Raw genomic sequence first — 23,507 nt, forward strand, 5'->3', positions numbered from 1 at the left:
AACCAGCAAAGGTAAGCTCAGGTACTTTGCCAGCTCCTCTAAGAAAACCAGTCAGGGAGGAGCAGCCTGTGAGCCACAGGTCAGGAACTGAGGCCTTGTCACAGCCACCCTGCAAATTCCCCACAGGCGAGGGCGCTGGGGGGCCCCGGGGCCAGGGTGACACAGGCAGGCAGCACCGCGGCAACCCCGCACACCCCAGCCTGGGGAGCAGGGCGCCGCTCCGAGTACCGATTACCCCACAGCGTTTGGGGCGGGAGGCCCAACCGAGCTGCCTGCACCTCACTCTCCCCACTCCGCCCCTAACCTCACGGCACGGCGCTGCTGCCTCGGCCCCGAGAGGGGGTCCTACGCGGCGGCAGAGGCCGAGCTGGGCCAGGCATCGCGGGGGGAGAAGGCGGCTGCGCCCACCGCCCGTCACGCCGCTGTGACGGGTGCGGACACCCGGGCCCACGCTCCCCGCTGAAGGCGGCTCCGCCATACCGGCCCGGCCGCTACAACGGGACCGGCTGCAGCCGCAAAGGCTGCTGGGAAGGCAGGGGATTGGAGCTGGGGCGGGAGGGGTCACCAGAATCCTCCGCTTGACGTCACGACGCACGCAGGAAACGCCTCGTGCCCCTCCCGCGCCCCGCCCCCCCTTCGTTACCATAGTGACCGCCCGCCGAGTCTCCGGTGGGGCGACAGAGAGGAGCTCTCGCGAGATGTCGGCGGGCGGGGCGGGGCGGAAGGAGGCGCGGATTTGAAGGCAGCGGCGGGAGGGGCGGTGTGACGCGGCACGGGGCAGGTAGGGGGATGGGTGGCTGCGGGTGGGCTCCTTGCGGCGCGCGCTCCACGCGTGTCTCTCGCATCTTCCGTGGGGGTCGCTTACGTGGCGCAAACCACGTCGCCCCCTGAGCTGCTGGGGGCGGGGTGTCATTGCCCCTCTGCCCGCGCGCCCGCCCGCCCGCCGTCTCCGGGAGGGGGGCAGGTGCCAGCCGGTGTGTGGCGGCGGTTGCGGCTACGGTGGCAGCGGGGGTTCCCCTCCCCTTCTCTTCCCGCTCCGGCTTTTCCCCAGAGCCTCCCGCTCCGCGGGGGCGGTCCCGGTGCCCGGCGCTGTGGCGGCCGCTGTCACCCTGCGCCTGGCTCTGTGCCCGCCGCGTTTAAACGGCCCGCGGGAGGCCGCCCCGCCCCGCCCCGGTGTGCCGCGGCAGGCGGTGTGGGGTTCCGCCGTTCCCGGCCGGCCTGCCTGAGGCTGTCTGGCGCAGCCGTGAACGCCGTCGGAGTGTTGATCTGAAAAACTAGTGAAAAAATCGTGACGGTTTCAGCAACGGAATAACTTAGTTGTTAAGTTATTAAACATAAAGGTTTAAAAAATTTAACTGGTGCCGCATTATAACGTTTATAGTTCTGCCGTGGGATGAAGGCTGAGCTTTGATTTTAATCGTACGTTCATTTGCTATGTGTTCTTCATTTCCAAATTCTCCTGCTCATTTTAAGGCTTCTTCAGCAAAGAATTTGCATATCTTTGCTGTCTTCTACATGTGGATCAAATATTGATAAAGGCCTTAAAAAAAAAATCAGGAGGAAGCACAGGGTTTAGTTAAACTGTACCAGATCCCTAATTTAATTGCAGCGATGATGATAGTAACTTGGCTTCTGCTCTCAGTATTTATCTCCAGTCCTCTGGCTCTAAAAAAAAATATGTATTCTCTTTGTTTTAGGTGAGCAACTGAACCTGAAATCATACTATCCCACTTCTGGAATCACATTGTATTTCACGTTAGCTTTAAGAAACTGTAAAAGTGAATGTCAAATAGATCAATTCTTAAAATATCAAACAACAGTGGTACCAAGCAGGCGGGCAAATCAAATCCTGAGGAAGGATCTCTGGGAATTCAGCTGGGCATCACTCGTGTGGGAATGCATCTTGCGCTGCAATATGCAATGCAAGATTTTTAAATCAGAAGCACAGACTTCAGAATGAAAATTGAGCCTTCAGTCTTAGCTCTAAATCTCTTCACTGAAAGGCTTGCCTCTTAAATCCTAATTGTACTATCACCAAGGCTTTGCATAAACTGCTTAGACATTTAGTTCTTAGCAGGTTCAATGTAAGTCTTTTCAAGGCTATTTGTCATAATAAATGTGGTTTTTAACACATTCTTGGAGAACATTTGTTAGATAGCTCTTTGAGAAAGTTTGAGTGCGGTTTCTTTCTCTCTAGTCTCCCATCATTTACACAGTATGCTTTTAAAAAGGAATTATCCTCTGGATTTGACTCTGGCTGATTAATGGTTTATACTTACAAAATGACTATGTGTTGTTGTAGTCACGTGTTAGCGTGTATCTCCCAACACCTGTTGGTATCTTGAGGGAATAAATATCAACACTTGGTTAAAGCTGTAAGATTAAATAGTAGTATTTTTCTTAACAGGAACCCTGCAGTCTGAAACACTGAGAGTCCAGTGGAATAAGTAGATGATTGTCAATCCTTTATTTGGAGTTTGATCCAACAAAAAGGAAAACTGGTAGAAAATGTCACCTGGGAAAGTTCTGCAACCTGTACTGAAAATGAAGGTAGATGAACTCTTTTTGTGCTGGTTGAGTCAGCCTGCAACTCAGCTGACACTAAAGGACTGCTTGAGAAGAATCAAGAATGAGGAGAAAACAGATATTGGTAATGGAGATTCAGGAAATGGTAAAAATGAGAAGTTTGCTAATAAAACTTCCAATTCCAAGCAATGCATATTAGGAGATACCAGACTGCCTTTGATGTCTTTCAGTCCTCCTCAGCTTTCTACTACTCTTCCATTGCCAACTCCAGCCAGCCCAAGGAACATTTCTAATGTTAGAGCAACACGTCGATCCTCAGGAACCAGAGCAGTAAGTTTGTTTCTTACTTATTAGACTTATTTGTTTAAATGGAAGCTAATTTTGTCTTTGTGGTATTGGCAAATTATGCAATTAATTGGTTTCCCCACAGGAGGTGTCAGGAGTGGAGTGAAGCAGCAGCACTGAACATAAAATGTCAATGTTTGTGTGTCATTAGCGCTACTGGCTAGGTGGCCTAAACTTCTGAAAGACTGTCTTGGCTCCTTGCAGCTCTGTTGCTTTTTATAAGCCATACATGCCTGATACAAAATGAAAAATGAATTGTTTTCCATTAATTTTTTCTGTCAAGAGCAATATTGCCCTTGTTCTTTAAAACTGCAGAGAGGGAGGTGTCTTAAAAATTCCATATCCAGTACAGATGATTAGATTTGGGGTATCTATCCTAGTTTTCATCTATAATTCCAAACCTCATGCAATACTGATCTGTGTTACAACTAATTTACATGTTCTGTTTGCTTCAGTGGGTGCAGCACAAATAAGGAAAAGTCAAAACAAGTGATTCTTGCTTTCTGAAGTATTGCCTCTCCTATGCAATAAGGTTAGGGCTAGTACCTGTATTCTTGCATTTCTTAACAGGCGTGAACAAACTAGAAGTGGTGGAAAAGCTAGAAATAGCCTTATAATAAAAAAGTTGTTTTCAATAATGTCCTTGTGTCCACTGAGCAGTGTCCAGTGTTTGAGAGGATAGAGTCAGAGAATGAAAGAGAAATAATTGTAAAAGCCAGAACTTGGAGAGATAGGTCAGATAGCCATGACTAACTAGGTGTCATTCGTGTAATATATTTCACACTTTATTTTTTAAATGAAAAATCTAGCATTCTATCAGATGTGTAGTTTACTAAATAGATCACAGTTGTTGGATACCTCCTATTTAACTTACTTTTGCCAGAGGTAACCCAAACCAGGTGTTGATGCTTCAGATGCCATGCTTTCAATAAAAGGCCCTTCCACTGTTAAATGCAATCTAATTGTGGATAAATGTAAGTCCCTGTGTTTGTTTGCAGTGTTATTTTTAGAACATACTGCCTTGACTGCAAATATTCCTTTGTCTAATGATACCAGGCACTATTGTTAGTACAAGACTCAAATTTGGCTCCACTGAATCTGCATTTTAACAAAGTAATTGTTTTGGTACTGCATGGTACACTCAATGCTTCCTTTCTAAGAAGGTCTTGATTTACAATAGACAATGCTCTCATGCAAGAATGACACCCCTGCCCCCAACCTGAGTGGTTTGTTTTTTTTTTTTTTTAATTTGCAGTTCAGTTCAATCTAATTTCTAGCACTTTTCATAAACTGTAAAAACAAAACTGGATAGAAAATTATGTGGTGACTGACAAAACTAAGCATTGCATATATGATCTGCCTTCTATCAAAGGAGTTAAGAGGCATGCTGTTTCTGCTATAGGACTATAAATCCATATCATTTAATAATACTGGTAAGTTGTAAGCGGTCATCACTCCCATCACCCTACATACTTTGGTGTCTAACTCAAAATACACTGGCCAAGCCTCCCGGTGTCCCAGGGAAGCCTTCTCAAGTTGGTAAGGATAGAGAGGTTAGAGCTGAGGATGTTTAAGAGTATCAGTTAATTCTCATCTGTTATTGGTGTGTATTGAATGTCTGTACTTACCTTGCGACCCACAGGAGTAACAACATGACTACTGTTTTTCACTAAAACACTTAATCTGAAGTGTTGCCTTGATTTCATAAATATTAATTTTCAAATCTAACTTGACAACTTGGGGTTCACACTTCTTAGTTTCGAGACATCACACTTCCAGGCTAAAGTTTGTCTTAGATTGACTTTATAATAATAGGGACTTGTATTTTATGCGTAATCACAAGCCAGACAGTGCTCAGTTTATTCTCGTATCAGGTAAAAGCAAGCAAAGGGAAAGTTTCTATTAAAAGCCACTGTTACTTGAGGTACTTGATCGCTAACTCGTGTACTGTAATTTCTCTTCATGTGTCTTGGTTGATTGCTTTAAGTAGATCCCATAAAAAAAAACTAGAAGAGATTAACGAAGAGTTAACATTCTTTATTTAATTGGAATTGTTTCTATAGTGCTGAGAGAGAACCTAGAGTGTTAGGCTGTGGATGGGTTGTTTTTTTTTACCAAGGAGTTGGGCAGGAGGAAGTTTCCATGCAATAAGAAATTTATTTGTGGCTTTATTATTCAGCTGAACTGAAGCTTCATCCAAAAGTTTCCTAATCTTTAAGAAGTGTAAATTACATTTGGAGCACGCATCAGCTCTTAAAATACCACCAAGAGTTGCATAATTGCATGTTCTGCCATTCCTGCTTGACTAACCTGATCTCCTTCTCTGACAAGATGACCTGCTTACTGGATGAGGGAAAGGCCGTGGTTGTTGTGTACCTTCTCGTATATCTGTAAACTACCTGCTGCAGTGTCAAAAGTAATGTGTCTGGTTTTGTGCACTTAACCATGGCTCACAAATTGAGCCACAATGGTTTTGCCTAACTCATCTGAGTTAAAGTAAGTTTGAGGTCCCCGTCTCACTTCTAAAAATGGAAGAAAATGTTTCAGATGGCTTTTTAAAAAAGAAAGCTTGTACTGTAGGTCCAGTAATACAGATTTAAATTCTAAATAGCAGTCCTAGAAAATGGTAAAAGTTAGTGTGCTTAACTCTGTGTGCCTGAGGGTGCTATTAGGAAAGGGCTTTTACATCCACCCATAAAGAGCTGGAGAATTATTTCTTGTAGGACTATGTAAGTCAACTTAGGCAACTTCTTATTAAACTTTTTCTTACTGTATACAGGAATTATTATAATGTACAAGCAGTAAACTCATTTTGGTAGGATATCAGTATCACTGAGCTGAATCACTACATTTGATTATGGGTAAAGTTGCTGTATGGCTTTTCCTGTTTCTTAAAATGTTCCTGCAACTTTTTTGAAGGACACCAAACAATAAAGCTGATAACAAAAAACTGTTATTACCAGGTAGTGAGTATGGATGTGTAGAAAACCACATCTTCATGCTACAGGTTTCTGTACTTATTAGAAAAACATGTTTTGCAGAATGGGAAGCACTCTTGGAAGACCAGTCATGAAACTAGTTAGATATTTTATCTTTAACACCTTAAACAGTGGCATATGAGTAAAACAAGTTGGTGTTCTGATGACAACTGTTAAATAGCAATAAAGTACTGTAGCTGACAGCTATTATATTCAAGTAGATCTTTTCTCTTTTTCAGAGGTTAGCTTGTAATTGAAGTTTGAGGGTTATATTTTTATCCAAAATTCAGAAGTTGCCATGTTTTTTTTTCTGAAAAACTAACGTCTTATCAGAGGAGATTTGCTGTCTTTCAAGGTAGTTGAAGCCCTGCACTGATTAGCAAGCCTAAAGTACTTTCTCAGATAATGAAAGCACCTACATGGTATTTATGTTAAAGATGAACAAAAAACTGAGGCACTTCAAACAGGAATTTGTTCATCTGGACGGGCCACTTAAAGCCAGGTTCTGGAAAAATGCTAATTCAGAATAAACTGTTGGCTTAATCCACACGCACGTTTTGAAATCTAGACAGAACTCTACCATGAAAATTCATCTTACAGTGTGCTTTGGTGCAAGTGAAAACAAAACAGTGTTTGTTTAGTGTTTTCTTTTTTTTCCCCTTAGGGGAGGTCCTTCCCTTCACTTGTGTGGTGTCATTCACAGTGAGGTCGGTGTCTGACTGCGTCCATTGTACAAACACTGTAATTGCAAAGTTCTCCTCATCTTTGTGATGTGAAGTGCTTGCTAGCACTTAGTATTCTGCAAGTAGGCTTGTGATTTGTATGCACTACGTGTGTTAAAATGACAGAAAATCAGAGGCATAGAAAAATCTCAACATTTAAGTCTTGCATATTTTATGAGTATATTCTTGCAAAGAAAGGAAATTCTAGAGCTGTAACTTTCAAACTTGAATAGCTGTTGTAGCTTTCTTCTAACCCTTATCACTACTGTACATGGATTTAAGAGTGTTTCTGGCACTCTAGATTATCTTAGACATATGGGGTATACACAATTGTACACTCTTCATCACATTGTCAAAAATGCCAGGCCTCAAGGCCTAAAAGCTGCTGCAGGCAAGATGTTTAATCCTAACCAGCTGGTGTGCAAGGCATCTGGGGAAACAATTCACAGAATTCCCTATGGGCATTTTAGGGTGTGGTGGTGCAGAGAGAATGTAATATGATCCAAAGTACTTCAAAGTTATTTTCCGTTTCTCTGCAGGGTCAACCTTTGATATAAAGGTTGGTTCAATTGGTTTCTGTATATCCTTTGCTTGATAAGCATATTGTTCCTACTTGTTATCCCGTGACAATTATTAAAGCTCATTGTCCTATATTTCTGTAATTTTTTTACTACTTTACTATACTGCTGCATAGCTTTTTTTTCATCACTACCGTTCTTGCCAAATTTTTCTTACCAGTTGATTCAAATGGAGTGGTACTACTAGAATCCGTTTTAGTTCAAAGGGAGACTAGAATGAAACCTTTTAACATTGACAGAAGTTTGAGCGTAATAACACTTCAACCATTGCTTAGTGGAACAAATGAGTTCTGCTGAGGACTTGAACTAAAGGCTGGCTAGGCTTAGGCCTGCATCTTTTAGACCAGTGGTGGACTATCAACATGTTCGGCAGGTGTGTTGAAAGTTCTTTGAGGGACCACCTTCTACTAGCAAGGAGAGAAATGATGTTCAGAAAACATCAGAAAAGTAAGAGGAATGAGAGTGTTTGAATCCTGCCAGTTTTTTCACTTAAGTAGTTACTAAGCTTTGGTGTCAGCCTTGAAATTTCAAGTGCCTAGTCTTAAATGTTGTCTGCATCTGAGTTGCTACCTAGTATACCTTAATACTAGAAGCAATGTTAACTACTAAGTCTGGGTTACGTAAACTGTATTAGCATGGCACAGCACACCAGATTACGCTGTGCAGGACTGAGTGTGGTCTAGCACATACACTCCCTAACTCTGTATTATGCAAAGCTAGTGTTAATAGTGCTGTGTCCCATCACTAAGTGAGGAGGGTGGTGGACTTGGCTTGCAACTCAAGCCCGTGACTTAAATGCAGACTGTAAATAACCTGGTATCAAACTGATGTACTTTTATGATGATAATGGGGTACTATGACAGATGTCAGCACTAATGTGTTCACAATAAAGGTCCTTCTATGGTGCCACAAAGGAAGGACGGCCAGAAGTTCATATTAAGGTCTGGAAGGGTGCAGCTATAGGTGTTCCTAGAAAATCATTATTAGTTTCAAGTGTGGTGAAATAACAGTAGTCAGCATAAGCAGCACAGGTAATATGTTCTGTGATTCTTCTTAAACTTTGCCATACTGAATAGCTTGGAATAGAAGAATCGTTATCCTGATTAGAGAACCAGCTATTCATTTTATGTATAAATGAGAAACTGAAAGTTATTCACTGTTGTAGCTTTTTGGTAGTGTTCTTTAACTGCATCTTGTACACTGGGACATAAATGTTACACTTTTTTTAGCAGTAGCATTAATTCTGTTTACACATTGTGCTTTGTTAGAAGAAACAGTGATCTCTTGTCCTCTTTCAAAGTGGCAGTTGTACTTGAAAGAGAAGATATTTCTCTCCTACTGGAAACTCATAACTATTTCTTATATGCTGCATCCAGTCTTAAGAGGTTTTGGCATTGCTAGTGCTGAAAAATTGAATTCAGAATTATATGTGACTTTCTTCAAATTTAAAATTCACTTGAATCTTGACAGAGGACAAATTCAAGTATTTGGATGAAATTTATTAATCACAAGCACACTATCTCCTCTGTGACTAACTGTCACTTAAAAGCAAAAAAAAAAACAGTTCCTAGCTGTATGAGATCATTACTTACTTCCAGTTGCTTCTCTGTGCCCAGTATTTCAAAACAGTTAAGCTTAATTATAGCTTTACATCAGTCACTTAAACAGTTCATTCTTTTAACAGGTGGTCAGGCTGGGAGGAAATTAAATATTGATATGGAGGAGATAGCTTTCTTTTTTTCTTTCAGTGATGTTTGGGAACCCATCTTAGATTTTTGAGAACCTCTCCATATGCCCTACACTTACTCTGTCAGCAAGAAATAAGCTTGAGGCCAAAAGTATGTATGGGCTTGCTTCAGTACCAAACAATTAATGCAGTTCATCCAGTGAACTAGTTTGTCCACTGACAGACCTAGTCAATGCCTGCACAGAAGTTTTCAGCAAGCAATTTTAAGAGAAAAATTTACAAAATAACAATGGTAATATCACATGGCTGAGCCTTGCAAATTTAGAGGCTTTGAACACACAACTGTCTTGAAAAATTCGATGAAATTTAGGCAACTGAAGTAGTTGCGCTGGTTCGAGAAGATACCAGTTAAGTGCTCTCATCATTTTCCTCAGTCCACAACAAATGGTTAGTAAATTTAATGTTCTAACTGTTGCATAATATGTAAATAACTCCTTTGTGCTGGGTTGGATTAGTGTGGTGTTCTTGTCTTCAGGTTAACCAGATGGTACTAATGTCTTGGTGGATAAGATTAGTTTGTATTCTGTGAACAACAGATATGACTTAAAATGGGTCCATAGAAAGCTAACTAGTGATCAAGAGATGTTGTTAAAAGTGTGTTCTGGTACGTCATGTTAGGTGTACCCCTTTTGCATAGCAATCACTATTCTATGTAAAAAACAGCTAGGAACTGTAGAGCCATCCATGTACCATTTCTTGACCACAGGTTGTTGCAGGGATAATGGGCTCTTAGGACTGTTGGGATATGTGCTTAAATAACCTTCTGCATAATGCTTAGTTGTACTTCATGTGGTACTAGCCTTACACGTTTGTTCTATGCAGATCTTACCAGAAATGTTGGCTGATTTCAGGCAACAAATGAGATGAGTTGGAAGACTACAAGGAGACTTTGACAACATTGGTAGAAATCTATATGCAAGGAGAATGCAGGGGAAGACCCTATGAGTGGGTGACAAGGGAAACGTTGCAAAATATCTATAAAATGAAGTTGTAAATGTGCCAACCATGAACGAGGTTTGATTGGACCTTCTTAACATCATCTTGACAAAACAAGGCTTGTAGAGCTTATGAAATGGATTAACTTAATATGTTTTTTTTTAATTCAGCAGAACCAGGAGACCAGTTTCCAAACAGTTTTATTCCTTTAGAAGCTAGACTTGTATTGATAAACAGTTAATATTCTAGATTTTGTAAACATTTGTACTAGATCAGATAATCACTGATATATCGTAAATAATCTTCATCCTTGTGGCATACTTCATTGAATAAGAAATAAAGCAAACTATTTGAAATTAAGTAATGTTGAAAGCACTTGATAGGATAGATTTTTCTTACATCTGTCTACTAAGTCTTCATGAACAGTCATCATTTACAGCAAATAGTTTTTAACAGTCTTCTCTTGTAACTTAAGATTTTAAAAAAATCACCAAATTTGTTGTGTTAGTTGCTCTTAACACACTAAAGAATACCTCCTAAAATTTTGGCTATTTGCTTATTTATTAAATTTAAGCTTAGTATTTTAGAAAAATCTTCTAGAATGTTTGAAAAAATATTTAGACTTCACATCAAGACTTCTAGTGATGGAGAACGGAAAAAATTGCTAGTCGAGTACTGTTGCTGTTCTGGCAATGTATTTGTGGTGTTATACCCTCTGTAAGTTGTCTTACTACTTAAGTCTTATTTCATGTGTAATGGTTGCCCCTTTAGTTATCATACTAGAAGATAAAGTTCAGTTGGTTACCAGTGACCAGCTTCTTTGCCTTCTTTCTTTGTCCTTTACCACTGTACCCTGCTTGCAAATCTGGGAATTCATGACTTTTCATTTAGCTCTGTAGAAACCAGTATAGTTTCTGTTGCCTCTCCGTTTCCTATATCAGCAATGATTTCATACTGATCCGTGATCAACACAGTAGTGTTAGTTCAAGAGTAAGTCTCTGTAGGAGTTCTACCAGAAATCCCATTTTGGTTGGTAAACTACAATTTGCAATCTTACTGACTTGTAGAACAAGGTCTGTATCTTAAGCTTCCCTATCTGATGGTTTTGCTTTAAGATCTTTGGGGAGGGAAATCTCAAGCGAAAGCGTAAGCAAGAAGCTGTCCTGCAGCTGTCACTGACTCAAAATTATTGTCTTGTGATTTCGGGGACTAAATTACATGTCGTGTTAGCCTGTGATGCTGGAATTAAAGTAGTGGTTGTACTTTCACACACCGATCATTCCAGTTTTGGAAATGATGAAATTCCATGATACAAATGTGTTTTTGAAAGGATTAATTGAAAATTCAGTTCATGTCAAAATGACAAGTACTGAACAGCTGGTGCAACATTTAAATAAGTTGCTGGACAGTTATAAAACATTGTCATTCATGTTCTTTATACCAGATTACTCTGTCAACTTCTAAATTAAGGTGACACAAAGTAAATAATACCAATCTAGAAATAACTAAGTATCCAAAATGGCCTGTGTGACTTTGAAGAGTTGCATCATGCATAACATTAGACTGGGTTATAAAAGCTGCTGTCTTCTGTAGGAAAATCTCAGCGGTGTTCCGAATCAGCCACTGAAACGAACGATTGCTCATTTCAACCTATTCTGCTATTCAGAGGCTTACCTTGGTAAAGTTACAAATGTGTATGTTGTAGACTGTAGCTTCCTCTGTGGATATTCTCTGTTGCACCATGGTTAATCTGAAATATAAAAACCCAGCCTCTTATTAGAGCAAGTGTGACTTCAATTTGTATAATCCACGCTAGATATTTTGCTTATGTGTTTTGCTGTTTAATAGCCATTTTAGCAGCATCAACTCAGGTGTACCTGGTTTTCATGATCTGATGAACAGGGTTATCTGAAGATCATGAATAGTAAATAGGTTCCATCTGTAGAGCACCATTCCAACAGCCTGTTTCCTTTAAAACTCTGTTTATGCTATACACAAATAAAATGTAAACTGATAATGTTTTCCTAAGATGGCAGAGAACATGAGAAATATTCTGAAAGGAATATAAACAATCCATTAACTGTCAGGCTTCAGTTTTGTAGTAACTAGTGTTGACGCTTGCTGAAGTTAATCTGCCAGATGCAGTTAGCAATCTAAAAAGGCCCATGCTGTGTCTTTGGAGTCCAGGCAGTGTAATCATAGCAAGGTGACATGTATCTTATCTTGCTTATAATCTGATAACAGCCCATGGCGTGGTATACATACATGACATTCTTTTGGTAATGCGCAGAGAATCTGATCAGCCCATCCTTCCTGGGCTACCAACATGACCATGTATCTCATATCTAACTGGTGTCTTTTTATTCACTGTCTTGCCTCCTAAAAATTCTGGATTCTCCCAGCAACTGTGGAAAGAACCTCCAGGCATTGCTCTGTCTAATCCAAGAGTACTGGAAAATTTAAATAATCATTAGAGAAGGCATGCACATGCAAGACTTCCATGGTTTTTAATTGTCTGCATGTTCTATGGTGGAGGCATTGCATCCTCCAAGAAAAAAAAAATATGCATCTAGACCCAGATTCACATGAACTTCCTTCCAAGGCCAAAGGATCAGTTTCTCCCTGTGAAGGTAGATTTCTTAACTACAGAGTGGCAACATCTAGCAGTTCATCAGTGTAGCACACCATACTCAAAACACTATCAACTGGGATCCCATTAAATCCCTTTCTTTATCCATCAGTATAAGGATGGATAGGTTTCAACCTTCTTACATCCTTATTTCAGGATAGAGTCGGGGGTTTTGGGAAATGAAAATAAAAATTAATATTTGTGAATTCAATATTGAAAAATCGGTATCAGTGGGTTTCCCTCCCCACCCCCGAGTGGGTCACCCTGTCAATAGATGTTAATATTCTTGATTGCTTAGGCAGTTATATGGATAAAAAGCAGAATTTTCTTTGCTACTTCCCATTTATTCTTGAATTTTCCCATTCTCTAGACATTTCATGTTTTACAGTACCTGTTCTACTAAAATTCAAGGTCAGTAAATCTTGCTATGTATCGTAGTCTCCTGAGAAGGGAATGTTTTGCTTATTGCTCATCATAATGTAAAATAACACACTGGACAAATGAGAATTTAGTCCATTGCTATAAAGAGGTTTTCCCCTGCAAGGGCCTCTCTGAAGACTTGAGAGGGAGTTTTAGAATTCTTTCCGAAGAGAAGCACTATCATGCTTCATTCATTTATTTAGACTATGTCAGCTCTGGGCATTACTATATATAGTGTTAAGCAGAAAGGTACTGCAGGTGCTACCAAGCCTGCCTAAGTTGTTTTTTCTCACTTTGTAGATCATAAAATCAAATCTGACTGAGACGAACATTCCCTTCTAAACTTCCCCTCATTTTTTACTCAATACCTTAAAAACTGGTGTTACAACAACAGTCCACAGGCTACCACTGGTCTGCAGTAGTAAACTAAAGATCTGCAGACTAATGTAAGTAATGCATCTTACTCAATGAGCATTTTGTTTACTGAAGTGCAATGTCACTTGTATCTACTGTTATGCAATGCTTTTTGCAGAAATTGGGTTAGGTTTGTTAGAAGTTCATTCTGACTGTGGAGCTTTGATCGAAGGAGTTAGGGACCAATTCATTATCAAAAGCCTAATATTTATGCAAATAATGGGGCATATCTAGTTCCAACATCTTTCAGTATGTCAAAGGCCAGGTATGGACTATCTGGTCTAGAAATAACTCTTAATAATATTAAATAATGGTGATAGTCTAGTCACAAACTGTTGTGAAGACTGAGGGGGAAAAAAAAGAACCCAGCATTTCAGGGGGTTTTGTATTGTTTGCTTGTTTTCTTAGTATAGCAAAGAATTGCTGCTTTCATTTGTCTGTCTGCTAGTATATTTATGTAATTTCTTCTTTGTCTTTCCTGCCTCAGAGTAGCTGTGTTTTACTTAGTATTGTTAGCTGTTTGATTTTTTTTTTTGTGTGTGTGTGTATCTTCCTGAACTATTTGCTTGTACTAGTATTGCCTTTTTTTCCACTTTAAATATCTGAAATATATGTTTAGTACTAAAGTTAGTCATGCTGTTTCATCTTTTTTCTATCTTGAGAAAGATGCTACCTTGCCTTAGTTATCTTAACTGCTCTGTTCTGGCCCTCACTGCTTTTGGAAAGGGTTACCCTAGTTGCATAACCCTGTACATTGTCTATTGTGGAGGTATGACAGCTCTCTTTCCACAGTTAACCCAGGAGCCACTCTAATTTCTCTGGCCTCACAGGCTGAAGAATTCTATTAGGTTGCACACTGCTGCCACTGGGCTTTCTCATTCAGGCTTATTTAAACTGTCTCCAAAGGCCAAACAGGCTTTCTGTCATCTTGGTTCATATGTTACTGGGTTGAAGACTGGACCCCAGCACCTAAAGGTTTTGTATGGATGAATACATCTTATTACTTATTTAGTTTTCTTGAAAGCTTCCTGTAATGCCTGAATGCTTTTTTCCAAAGACTTGAGGTCAGTTCCCCATAATCTCTTAAGACTTTAAATCTACTGTCAGTGTATGCTTCTGACAAGAAATAGCATTTTTGTAGGCAAATGCTTAAAGTTTTTTGAGGTATTCTTCAGGTTTCTATTTCCTCCACATTACCCAAAATATTAGTGATCCTCATCTTTGTCTCACTTGAATGCTTTTGTGTTAAAGGTACGTAAATATTACACTGCTATTGTGTATGTTCAGATCTGTGGTAAACTCTTTAGCCACAGTCCCTTGAGTAAGATCCATTCATAGTGTGTATCTTTAGCCTTGGAAGGAAGCTCTGAGCATGCATCTTCCCCTCTGTTTATCTAGCTATAATAAGCTGCCAGGATACTTGAACAGCTTCATGGCTGGCATCCAGCCCTTCACCCAGGAAAGGATTTTGCCATACCTTTCACTGGAGAGAATTCAGGTTTAGAATAAATGTAACACTATACCTGAACACTCCTAGTTCAGTCTGGATGGAAGCTGACTTTCCCTTTCCCCTGTGGCTAATTCATGGCTGAAAAGGTTAAAACAGATCTTAGGAGGCTCTTGACCACATTGCTTTACAAATGCTTATATCTCCTTAAATGTGGCAATACAAACCCCTTTTCCATTCAGAAAAGGAGGTGATTAATAGCTGCCTGTGTACTTACCTCTCACAATGTATTGCAACTAAATGCTCAGTTGCATGTAGATTCTTCATGTATTGCCACCTGTGAACTTTTCACAACTATACTGCATACAGGTATGTAAATGACCACTAGGTTTGAAACCAGACTAGTGACAATAGTGCTAAAACAATATTAGGCTAACAATGGGATTGACTTAACATCTACCTCAGGCAGTGAAGTAATATTATGACAATGAAATACAGAATATTCAAAATACTGAACATAATATGCTGGTTAAGTGGTGATGGACTCTGAGGTCTGTTTGAAAAAAGGAGGGAAACCTGCAACTCTTTCCAAAATGGAGTTCAGAACACTGATTTCTTACTGAGAATCCTTCAGCAGGTTCAGGTGAATTAGAGCTCCGGTCTCTTAGGTTAGCTCTCCATGTGGCAGTCATCTTAATGACATACTACAGCCACCTCAAACAAGACTGTGAATGTAGTAGTGGATAGGAGTGAAAAGGGGTGAAAACAGAAAGCAATTTAGGTGAGACAATACCTTTCCTTACTTTAAGTAAGGCCTATTTTGTCTAACCTGAAATGCAGTCTGCTTTGCAATACAACCTTCCTGACCTTCCCCAGACATCTTGGGTCTGGAATGGGTGTCTGTTGCCAGAGTAGAATTCTTCTCCTACTCTAACACCTCAGTCCTTCGTCTCAAGTTCCAGGCATGCTGCTGTTGTGTGCTGCACACCCAGCTCCCCACTGGCTTCCCTGTGGCCCAGGGGTTGTCACAGGTTAGTTATTTGCTCTTCCTAAAAGACAGTGAGTGACCACCAGTTTTGCTCCATGCAGTTTGATAGTCTGGTGATGCCAACCACGTGTCTGACTGTTGCCTTGTCAATTCCTTTCTTGTTCTACCACTTCCGAAAGAAATAAATATCTTCATAACGACTTGTGATAAAGAAGCAGGTGGGGAAAACTGGACACTAAATTATAAGCAAGAGAACAGGCTTTTTGTCATCGTTTACTTTCTAACAGTGTGTGATAAACTCAGAAGGATCCAATTCAGACAAATCATGTTTCACTACTACTTTTTCATAGTTTTCTTTTCTTTTTAATCTTATGAGGATATTTACTGTGGGGGTTTTAGTATATTGTTACATGACAGAATGGCTATGAATGGATGAATAGGGCTAAAGATTATAGATAACACAGCATGGGGGTAAAATAATGGTGTCCAGTAAGAGAAATCTCGAACTTAGTGGTGAAAGGGTTGTCTTAGTGTTTCTTGGGCTGTGTACAACTTTGTGTAATCAAGTAAGTGGCCTTATTTAAAGCATGAGGGATGAAAACAGGAAGATTGGCCAGATCTTTCCTTTTATGCTGTTAGTTACTAAACTTGTGCATGACAAGGTACAGATAATAAATGGGCAACATACCAATAGAAAATTTGGGGGTGATACAATGTTCACAGCTTGAACTGGAATAGCAAGAGTTGCCATACCTGTAGCTGTAATGCTGATATTTAAAAAAAAAAACTTAATCAAAATAGTAGCATTTCCTAAAGATTGCTATGGTAAAGGTATACCCATTTAAAATGTGAATACTTCACCAGTTATCAACTAATGTACCTAAAACCATAAAGGAGGAAGGACCTAAGGTCACTATAATTTCCATGAAAGCTTATCAGATTTATGTTTCTGTGAAGAAGATTGCTGTTCACTAAAACGTGGCCTCACCCCTCCCATAAAATGTTTTTGAGATTCAATAAACTGAAAATGGAGTGGTAGCTGAGACTAACTCTAATGCTACTGAAACGTGACAGGTGTACAATCTAGTATGTGGATGTTAATGTTTATAAAACTCCTATTTAAGCAAAAAAAGGTATCCTGTCAACTTTTTTCAGATTTTGTTACATCATTGAAATTTCTAATGTAGCTTTTCTGTAAAACATGATCTAAAGCAGCATTTCATGTGGTAACATTTGCCTCATTTCTGCTACTTCTTTCTGCCTTGGCATTTGAATGATTAAATTCTTGTAATACAGTAACTTAGATCTAGATGAATGTAAGAAAAAAAGCTATTTCATGAAACTATGTGAGCCACTCTGAAAGTCTGTCTGCAGCTTTTTCTGTCACTGACTTCATTTTCCCAGTGTAATAGGGTTTCTGCTAAAGGATTGAAGAGTTTAAAAGGAATTTAATTGCTGTGTAATAAGCCTTGTCCTTTGGTGAGGCACTTCAGTGAAACTAGACAGTGAGTGTTTTGTGACAGAAGGAAAAGCTGAGGGGAATGGGAGGAGGAGGAAGCTACAAAATGACCACGGCTGGCCTCTCTGCATTCCTGTAAGGCTTGCTTTTTTAAAATTGGAAGCTGCTTTTATAGATGCTCCTCCAAACAGGTTTGTTTTTTTCCATACTGTCCCATTTAGATTTTGGAATGCATGTACGAAAGGGCAGGCCCCCAAAGTGACTTTCCAGTCTGTTTTTGCAGTTCCAGCCAAGTCCCCTTTAATGTATGGAGCAGGCGAAGTTGAGCTGACTCTTATAATATCACAGAACTCGGGCGCAGCTGCTGCTTTAAGTGGCACTGTGTGATAATACAACAGCTCTGCTATTTACTGGGACTCAAGTGCCTGGACTGGCACACAGAGACATTATATGAAATCCGAAAGCATGAGGATAAAGGAGATTTCTTTGCGGCAAGATCCTGATCTAAGAAAGGAGTTGGCATTGCTAGCTCGAGGATGTGATTTTGTTTTACCTTCTAGATTCAAGAAGAGACTGAAAGCTTTTCAGCAGGTCCAGGTTTGTTTTTCCATTCTTATACAATTAAGTTATTGTTGTCAGTTGTACCATCACAACCACGCAAACTGCAGGAAATACATGGAAGTTCTTCCTAAGCTAGCAGGATTTTGATAGTCTGTTCCATATATGGTAATTTATTCTGTGTTTTAGAAGACAGTGCAGGTAGTTTTCTGCAACAAAAAAATGAGGAGAGTTTACTGAGCATGTAGCATAGATAAAGTACGATGTTTGCACAGAGGCATATGCAGTGGAAAGTTGGTGCGCTTAACGCTATTAGACTTTTAAAGACTGTTTTCCTTAATCTGCGTAATCATAATCTGCATGCATTTCTCCAGGGATTTTAATTTACCTTTTACTGAAACTGGGCATATAAAATACACTGAAATGGGCTGTAGCTTTACTAACTCAAACATAGTATGTTAAAAGGTGCTTTCATACTTACATGATGATCCTGAATTCCTTTACATTATGTTTATTTTGGACTTTGGATGAGATCAGTTGTTGCTTTGCTGTTTTGCAGCAGTGAGTTAATCCACCATTTTAGAGTGAGCACATAGTTGAGAATAGAAGCATTTGAAACTTATAATTAGAAGGAAAACTACTTAGAGTGTAAATGTTCAAAGAGATAATCTTTTGGGAGGGGGAAACAGTGTACAACTGTTTTATTGGAGAAACTGAAATTTGTTTTTTTCTCAAACACACTTAACTTTAAGGGTTTTGGTGGTATGTGAAAGCATTCACTTTGTCCTTACCTCACTCTCACTTCTAATTCATGTACTAAAGGTCTATCAGTGATGGTATGTGTGACTTTTTTTTTTTTTACCCTTTTTTAGTTAAGGAAAGTTTAGCAGTTGAATAACAATTACATTATTTTAGGATTTCTGGCTTTTAAAATCATTCTAAATATAGCCTGCTACTTAATTTTGAATTCAGTGCACTAGTGTCCCTTTCAGGTGACCTTCAAGAGAGGGCCATAGAGCCCTATGACCCTAAAACTGTGTTAACCTTCTGTCTTCTACATTATTATTTCAAATTTGTTTCAGCTGAGCTATCTAAGCCATGTTTATTCCTTTGTGCAAATCAGAATGCAAGTGCTGACCTTGCTGTTTTATGCCATTCAGCATAAACTTGTGAATGAAAGGATTTTACAACTTGAATGTTTTGTGCTGAACTGGAGGCAGAGAAGAAAACTTGTTGACTAGAGACAGCAGGAAAAGAAAATACTATCTTAATTACCTAAAAGTAGCAGTTAATATTTAGGCACCTCAGAGCATGGGGCAAGTTTTAGTCGAGTCATGGCATCCTCTTGTAAACAAACACACTATTACCTTGTGTGGAGCCCCTTAACTTGATCTGTCTTTCATCGAGTGATAGTTGGATCACTTGCACTTTTACAGGGCTTTTTTACATTGAGCTAGAAAACATCTCAATGTAGTATGCTAATACATATCTACAAGCAACTAAATACTTTAGAAAACAGCTTGTCTAATCTGTAGGGTTTTTTCTGTTTTAGCATGCTGCTGGCTACAAACTTACAATGCAGACAATCAACATTTTTCATTTTTAAGCAGACTTGCACTTCTTGGGTGGATGGCAATTGTAGAATAATGTATATTAAACTATGTATTATATTACAGAGAAAATTCTGTGGACAAAGCAGACTTAGTAGCAGTATAAAACTAAAATCTGATGTCTGTCTGCTCAATTTCATATAAAGTATTTTATCCGAGGTTCCTTTTTTAAATGGTACTTCACTTCAACTTAATGATTTTAAGGAGACCTTTTTCAAAATACCTTAAAAAAAACAAAATATGAGTGCTGATAACTGTTGGTGTAGAAGATGATGGACATTCTTTAGCAGACACTTCATGTTAATGTTAATTTCAAGTTGTCCTCATGGGTTAGATGCATTTCAAAGAATAGCCGTTCATTATCTACATAATAACTGACGAAATTTCATGTTAAAATTAGACTGCATAGAGCTTTTGTAGAATAACTTGAAAAATTTTTCTCATTTAAGCTTCATTTTCGTTTAAGTTTACAACCTCCTATACCACTGTAATATTGGCTTTCAGACAGAACAGTTCATGAATATGATGTAAAATTATAATGCTAAAATCAAGCAGAAATGGAAGCCAATCTGTTTTTCTATACTTTTACTACACTCTTATTTTTCATATCCATGCAGTTTCTATAACTTGTTAAATAAATGGCAGATTCTCCTTAAGAAGTTTAGTGCTATTAAAGCTATCCTCTTAAAATAAAAAATGGTGGTGGATGGTGAGATAACATGTGGCTCAACATCTGCTCTGAGGTGGATTGGAGTGACAAGGTCATCCACAGGTTCTAGGAATTCTAAGGCAGTGGCTTTTTGCATAGAGCCATGTAAGTAATCTGTGTAGGTAATCCCCTGTGTTTTGGAGGGGTGGTCATTGGAGTGTAGCAAATCAAGTTGCGTGAAAATCTTTACATAGACAACCAGTAGGGAGGTGGGTGGCTCTGGAAAGTGGTGGAACAGGCTGTTTCTCAGTGGTTGCATTTATTAATGAAAATCGATAAAACCGAGCAAAATAGGGCTTTCTGGAAAGATTGGTTTCTCAAAAGGAAGATAAAACAATACACAACTGTTGAAATATTCTCTATTACTTTGGGGAACTGAATTTTTGAATAGATAACTGCATAAAACTCAGTAGAACTTCAGTCTATTTTCTTCTGACATTGGTTGTAAGAAAGACCTTTCTTAGGTAACCTAACACCTACAGCATATAGTGAACTGGAAATGTGCTTGAAGAGGCACAGTGTCCATCTTGCTCATCAATGTCTCTGAAACTTTGGAGGGAGAAGAAACTATCACCATGTCAAATGTACTGGCAACTTAAAGATGTGAACTGAAAGGCTTATTACCTGCTGATAGCCGAGCAGAGTGTTTTAGCCAACAGCTGGTGACATCCCTACCTGTCAGAGCTGAAATATAAGGAGCAGCATTACGCAAGCTATGTGAGGAAAATATGTCTGAAGTTGGAAACAAAATGATAACAGAATAAAATACATCTGTGTACAGTGACACGCTTATACTCGTGTAACTCAGTGTTAACTAAACTAGGCAAATAGGTATTTTTTTTGCTACTTAGAGGCCACACTATGTTGTAAAACAGTTGACTTCTAACTTTAAAACTAGACTTTCTTAAAGTCAAATAAATTTGTGCTGAATGTGATCCTTTTAAAAAAAGGAAAAATAAAGTAGGCCTAAATCTTGAATTAATCCTCAGAATGTCAGTGCCAGAACAAAGTGCTGGTGTGTTTTCTGGTACTTTAACTGCATCCTACCTACCTTTATCTGCTGTTACTACTTGGTGATTCCTGTAGTTGTATCTGTTGCACCTCAGTGTGAAAATGGAGAACACTAGTTCTGTGACCACCTGTTAATGATACTAAATGCCGCTTACACATGCTATTTATGTCAGCTGTATGAGAACTATTTCTTCAACTTCTGCAGAGCCTCCCAAGACTGGCTTTCCTTCTGAGTGAAGTAAGTTTAGACATTAGTGCCTCTCGATCGCTTTTGCACTCCTCTGTTACCAAAATGCTTCATACATGCTTGTGGCATGTTCAAGACAGCAACAAATACAGAGCCCGTAGGTGCTAATGTGTGCTGGGCTGGTGTCTGGTTGTGCTCTAGCACACTTCCAGTCATGAACATGATGTTCCAATTTCTTAAATAAAATTAATTTTACAAAGTTTACATGAGGCAGTTGGATTTACAATGATAGTCACAGAAGTAGGCTGTGTAACAATTAGAGGTCTCTGGCAGGCCAGCTTTCCTATAAGCATCAATTTTCTAATTTCACATCACGCGGAGAACTTTTGACACCACAGAGGGAGGACCTGATAGCCATTTTTACATAATAGTTTTACATCGGGCCCACAAATGCTTTTTTAAAGAACAAAACCCAAGTGTTTGCTGGTGGGGAGGGAAAAGAAATCTCATTCTGACTCTAGCTAACAGTTAGACTTGGTGCCAGTTTGCTGATATAATGCCAGTTTTCTGGAGCAGATGCGAGCATTTAAAATAGAATGAAAATATATAAGGTGCCTGCTGAGACTGACTAGTTAAGATGAGAGCTGTTCCATAAATGGTTCCTTGCTAATGGATTGCCAGGTCTTACACTCCAGCCTCTTAAAGGAAGCTATAAGCAAACTGGTAGTTTTCTACCACTTCTGCAACGGAGACTCCTGGTTCAAACTTAAAATGTATTGGCTGCCCTGTGGTAGCAGCTTCTCTACCTGCTCATGGCTGGTAATAAATTTATGCAACTGTGAATGTTTTTGTAGAAAAGCCAATATGGTGCAAGTTTATGTTACAGCTTACTTTACTTGCATGCATGATTTAAGAGTCTAGATGTCAGTTCCCTCTGCAGCTAAGTTTTTTTGACCCAACAATTCAGACATTGAAGAGTTCAGATTTATTTATTTTCCCCTTGGAATAAAAGTGTCACTAGCCTTTTCTCCATTGCAACATACTTCCCATACCTTTATAATCACTAATGCTACTAATAGTAGATGTTCTGTGACTGTTGATGGTATGCTAGAAAGCCTGAAACAGTTTGGCACATCTTCATATAAAATATTCTTCAACTTTTACAGGATCAGAGGGATAGATTGTTTTCACAATTGTCCAAATCAGAATTTGTTGGGGCATTGCCAGACAAGAAGTTGACAGAATACTTGCTCCAACTGTTGATTCTGCAGCTCAGTAACAAGGCTGAGCTTGTTGATATTTTTCTTGTTTGAGTGGATTTTTCCTAAGCTCAATTGCATTGAGTGATTGAAACTTGTTTTGTTGTAAACATGGAAGGATAAGAAGCTATTGCAGAGTTTAAGAATTATGTGGCTGTCTATCTTAGCCCTATTTGTTACTTTTGATATGGAACTGATGGCCTGTCCTGACAGGGTTTTTTTTCTGTAGACAAATGTTAGAATTGCCTCAGGTAACTGACTGTCAGTTTTTCCTCATTAAAATGATGTTTAGGCAGTCATGACTCCTTTGCAGGTAGTGAGTCCCAGTGTGGTCCTTTGGCTGTGTGCAATCAAAATGATTACGTACTAGGAGGGTCTTACCAGCTTGTCTTCGCAAACAGTTGGGGCAACAGAATATACTGGTAAAGAATAGGAATACTGATTTAACCTACGATTGGAGTATTTGCCAAGAAAGCTGCACCTATATGACAAACCGTGTATATTAGTGACTGGGATACTTGATTTGACATAATTCATAAAATGGAGACTGCTTGACAACATCTCACAGCCAGTGACTAATATTTTTGCACCACTTCTGCCTTAACACCAAATGTAGAAGTTGCCTTTCACAGGGTAGATTTTTCTGAAGAATTTTGCTTTTTGCCGTTTTATAATCTGTACCTTTTTCCTTTTGTGAATTAGCAGGGCAGGTGGAGGAGGCAAAAATTATTTTCATTGGTCAGTCACAGCAAACTGTTAGAGAATCCTGCTTCTAAAGCCTTTGATTAAAAGTTTTGTCAGCAAATAAAGCAAGTTACTGATGGACATGCATGTAATACGCAAAGGTCTCTTGTGCTCATGGCTTTGCAGGGGGAGGTAACTACCTTTTCCTTTTTCCATTCCACCCCCACTCCAGGGCGTTTCTGAATAAGTCATTAAACTCTTTCTAACGGCTGAACTGGAACTTTTTTGACACTGAAGGTC

The 23,507-nt window shown here is 39.3% G+C and overlaps 1 protein-coding gene across 4 annotated transcripts in view; it reads left to right on the forward strand.

The window, feature by feature from the left end:
• The first annotated feature begins 764 nt into the window (after positions 1 to 764).
• PPP2R3B (protein phosphatase 2 regulatory subunit B''beta) overlaps positions 765 to 23,507 on the forward strand; it is a 58,403-nt gene continuing 35,660 nt past the window's right edge. The window contains exons 1-2 of one of the 4 annotated variants that reach the window (XM_068425246.1): positions 765 to 781; positions 2,408 to 2,856. In XM_068425246.1, the coding sequence (XP_068281347.1) occupies positions 2,509 to 2,856 (348 nt within the window). In that variant the 5' untranslated portion in view covers positions 765 to 781; positions 2,408 to 2,508. Of the gene's footprint in view, positions 782 to 2,407; positions 2,857 to 17,528; positions 17,787 to 23,507 lie in introns of those variants that run through there. The other 3 variants (XM_068425245.1, XM_068425248.1, XM_068425247.1) reach the window with 3 other exon arrangements.

Source organism: Nyctibius grandis, chromosome 2 (assembly GCF_013368605.1).
Source record: "Nyctibius grandis isolate bNycGra1 chromosome 2, bNycGra1.pri, whole genome shotgun sequence".
Classification (NCBI taxonomy): Eukaryota; Metazoa; Chordata; class Aves; order Nyctibiiformes; family Nyctibiidae; genus Nyctibius; species Nyctibius grandis.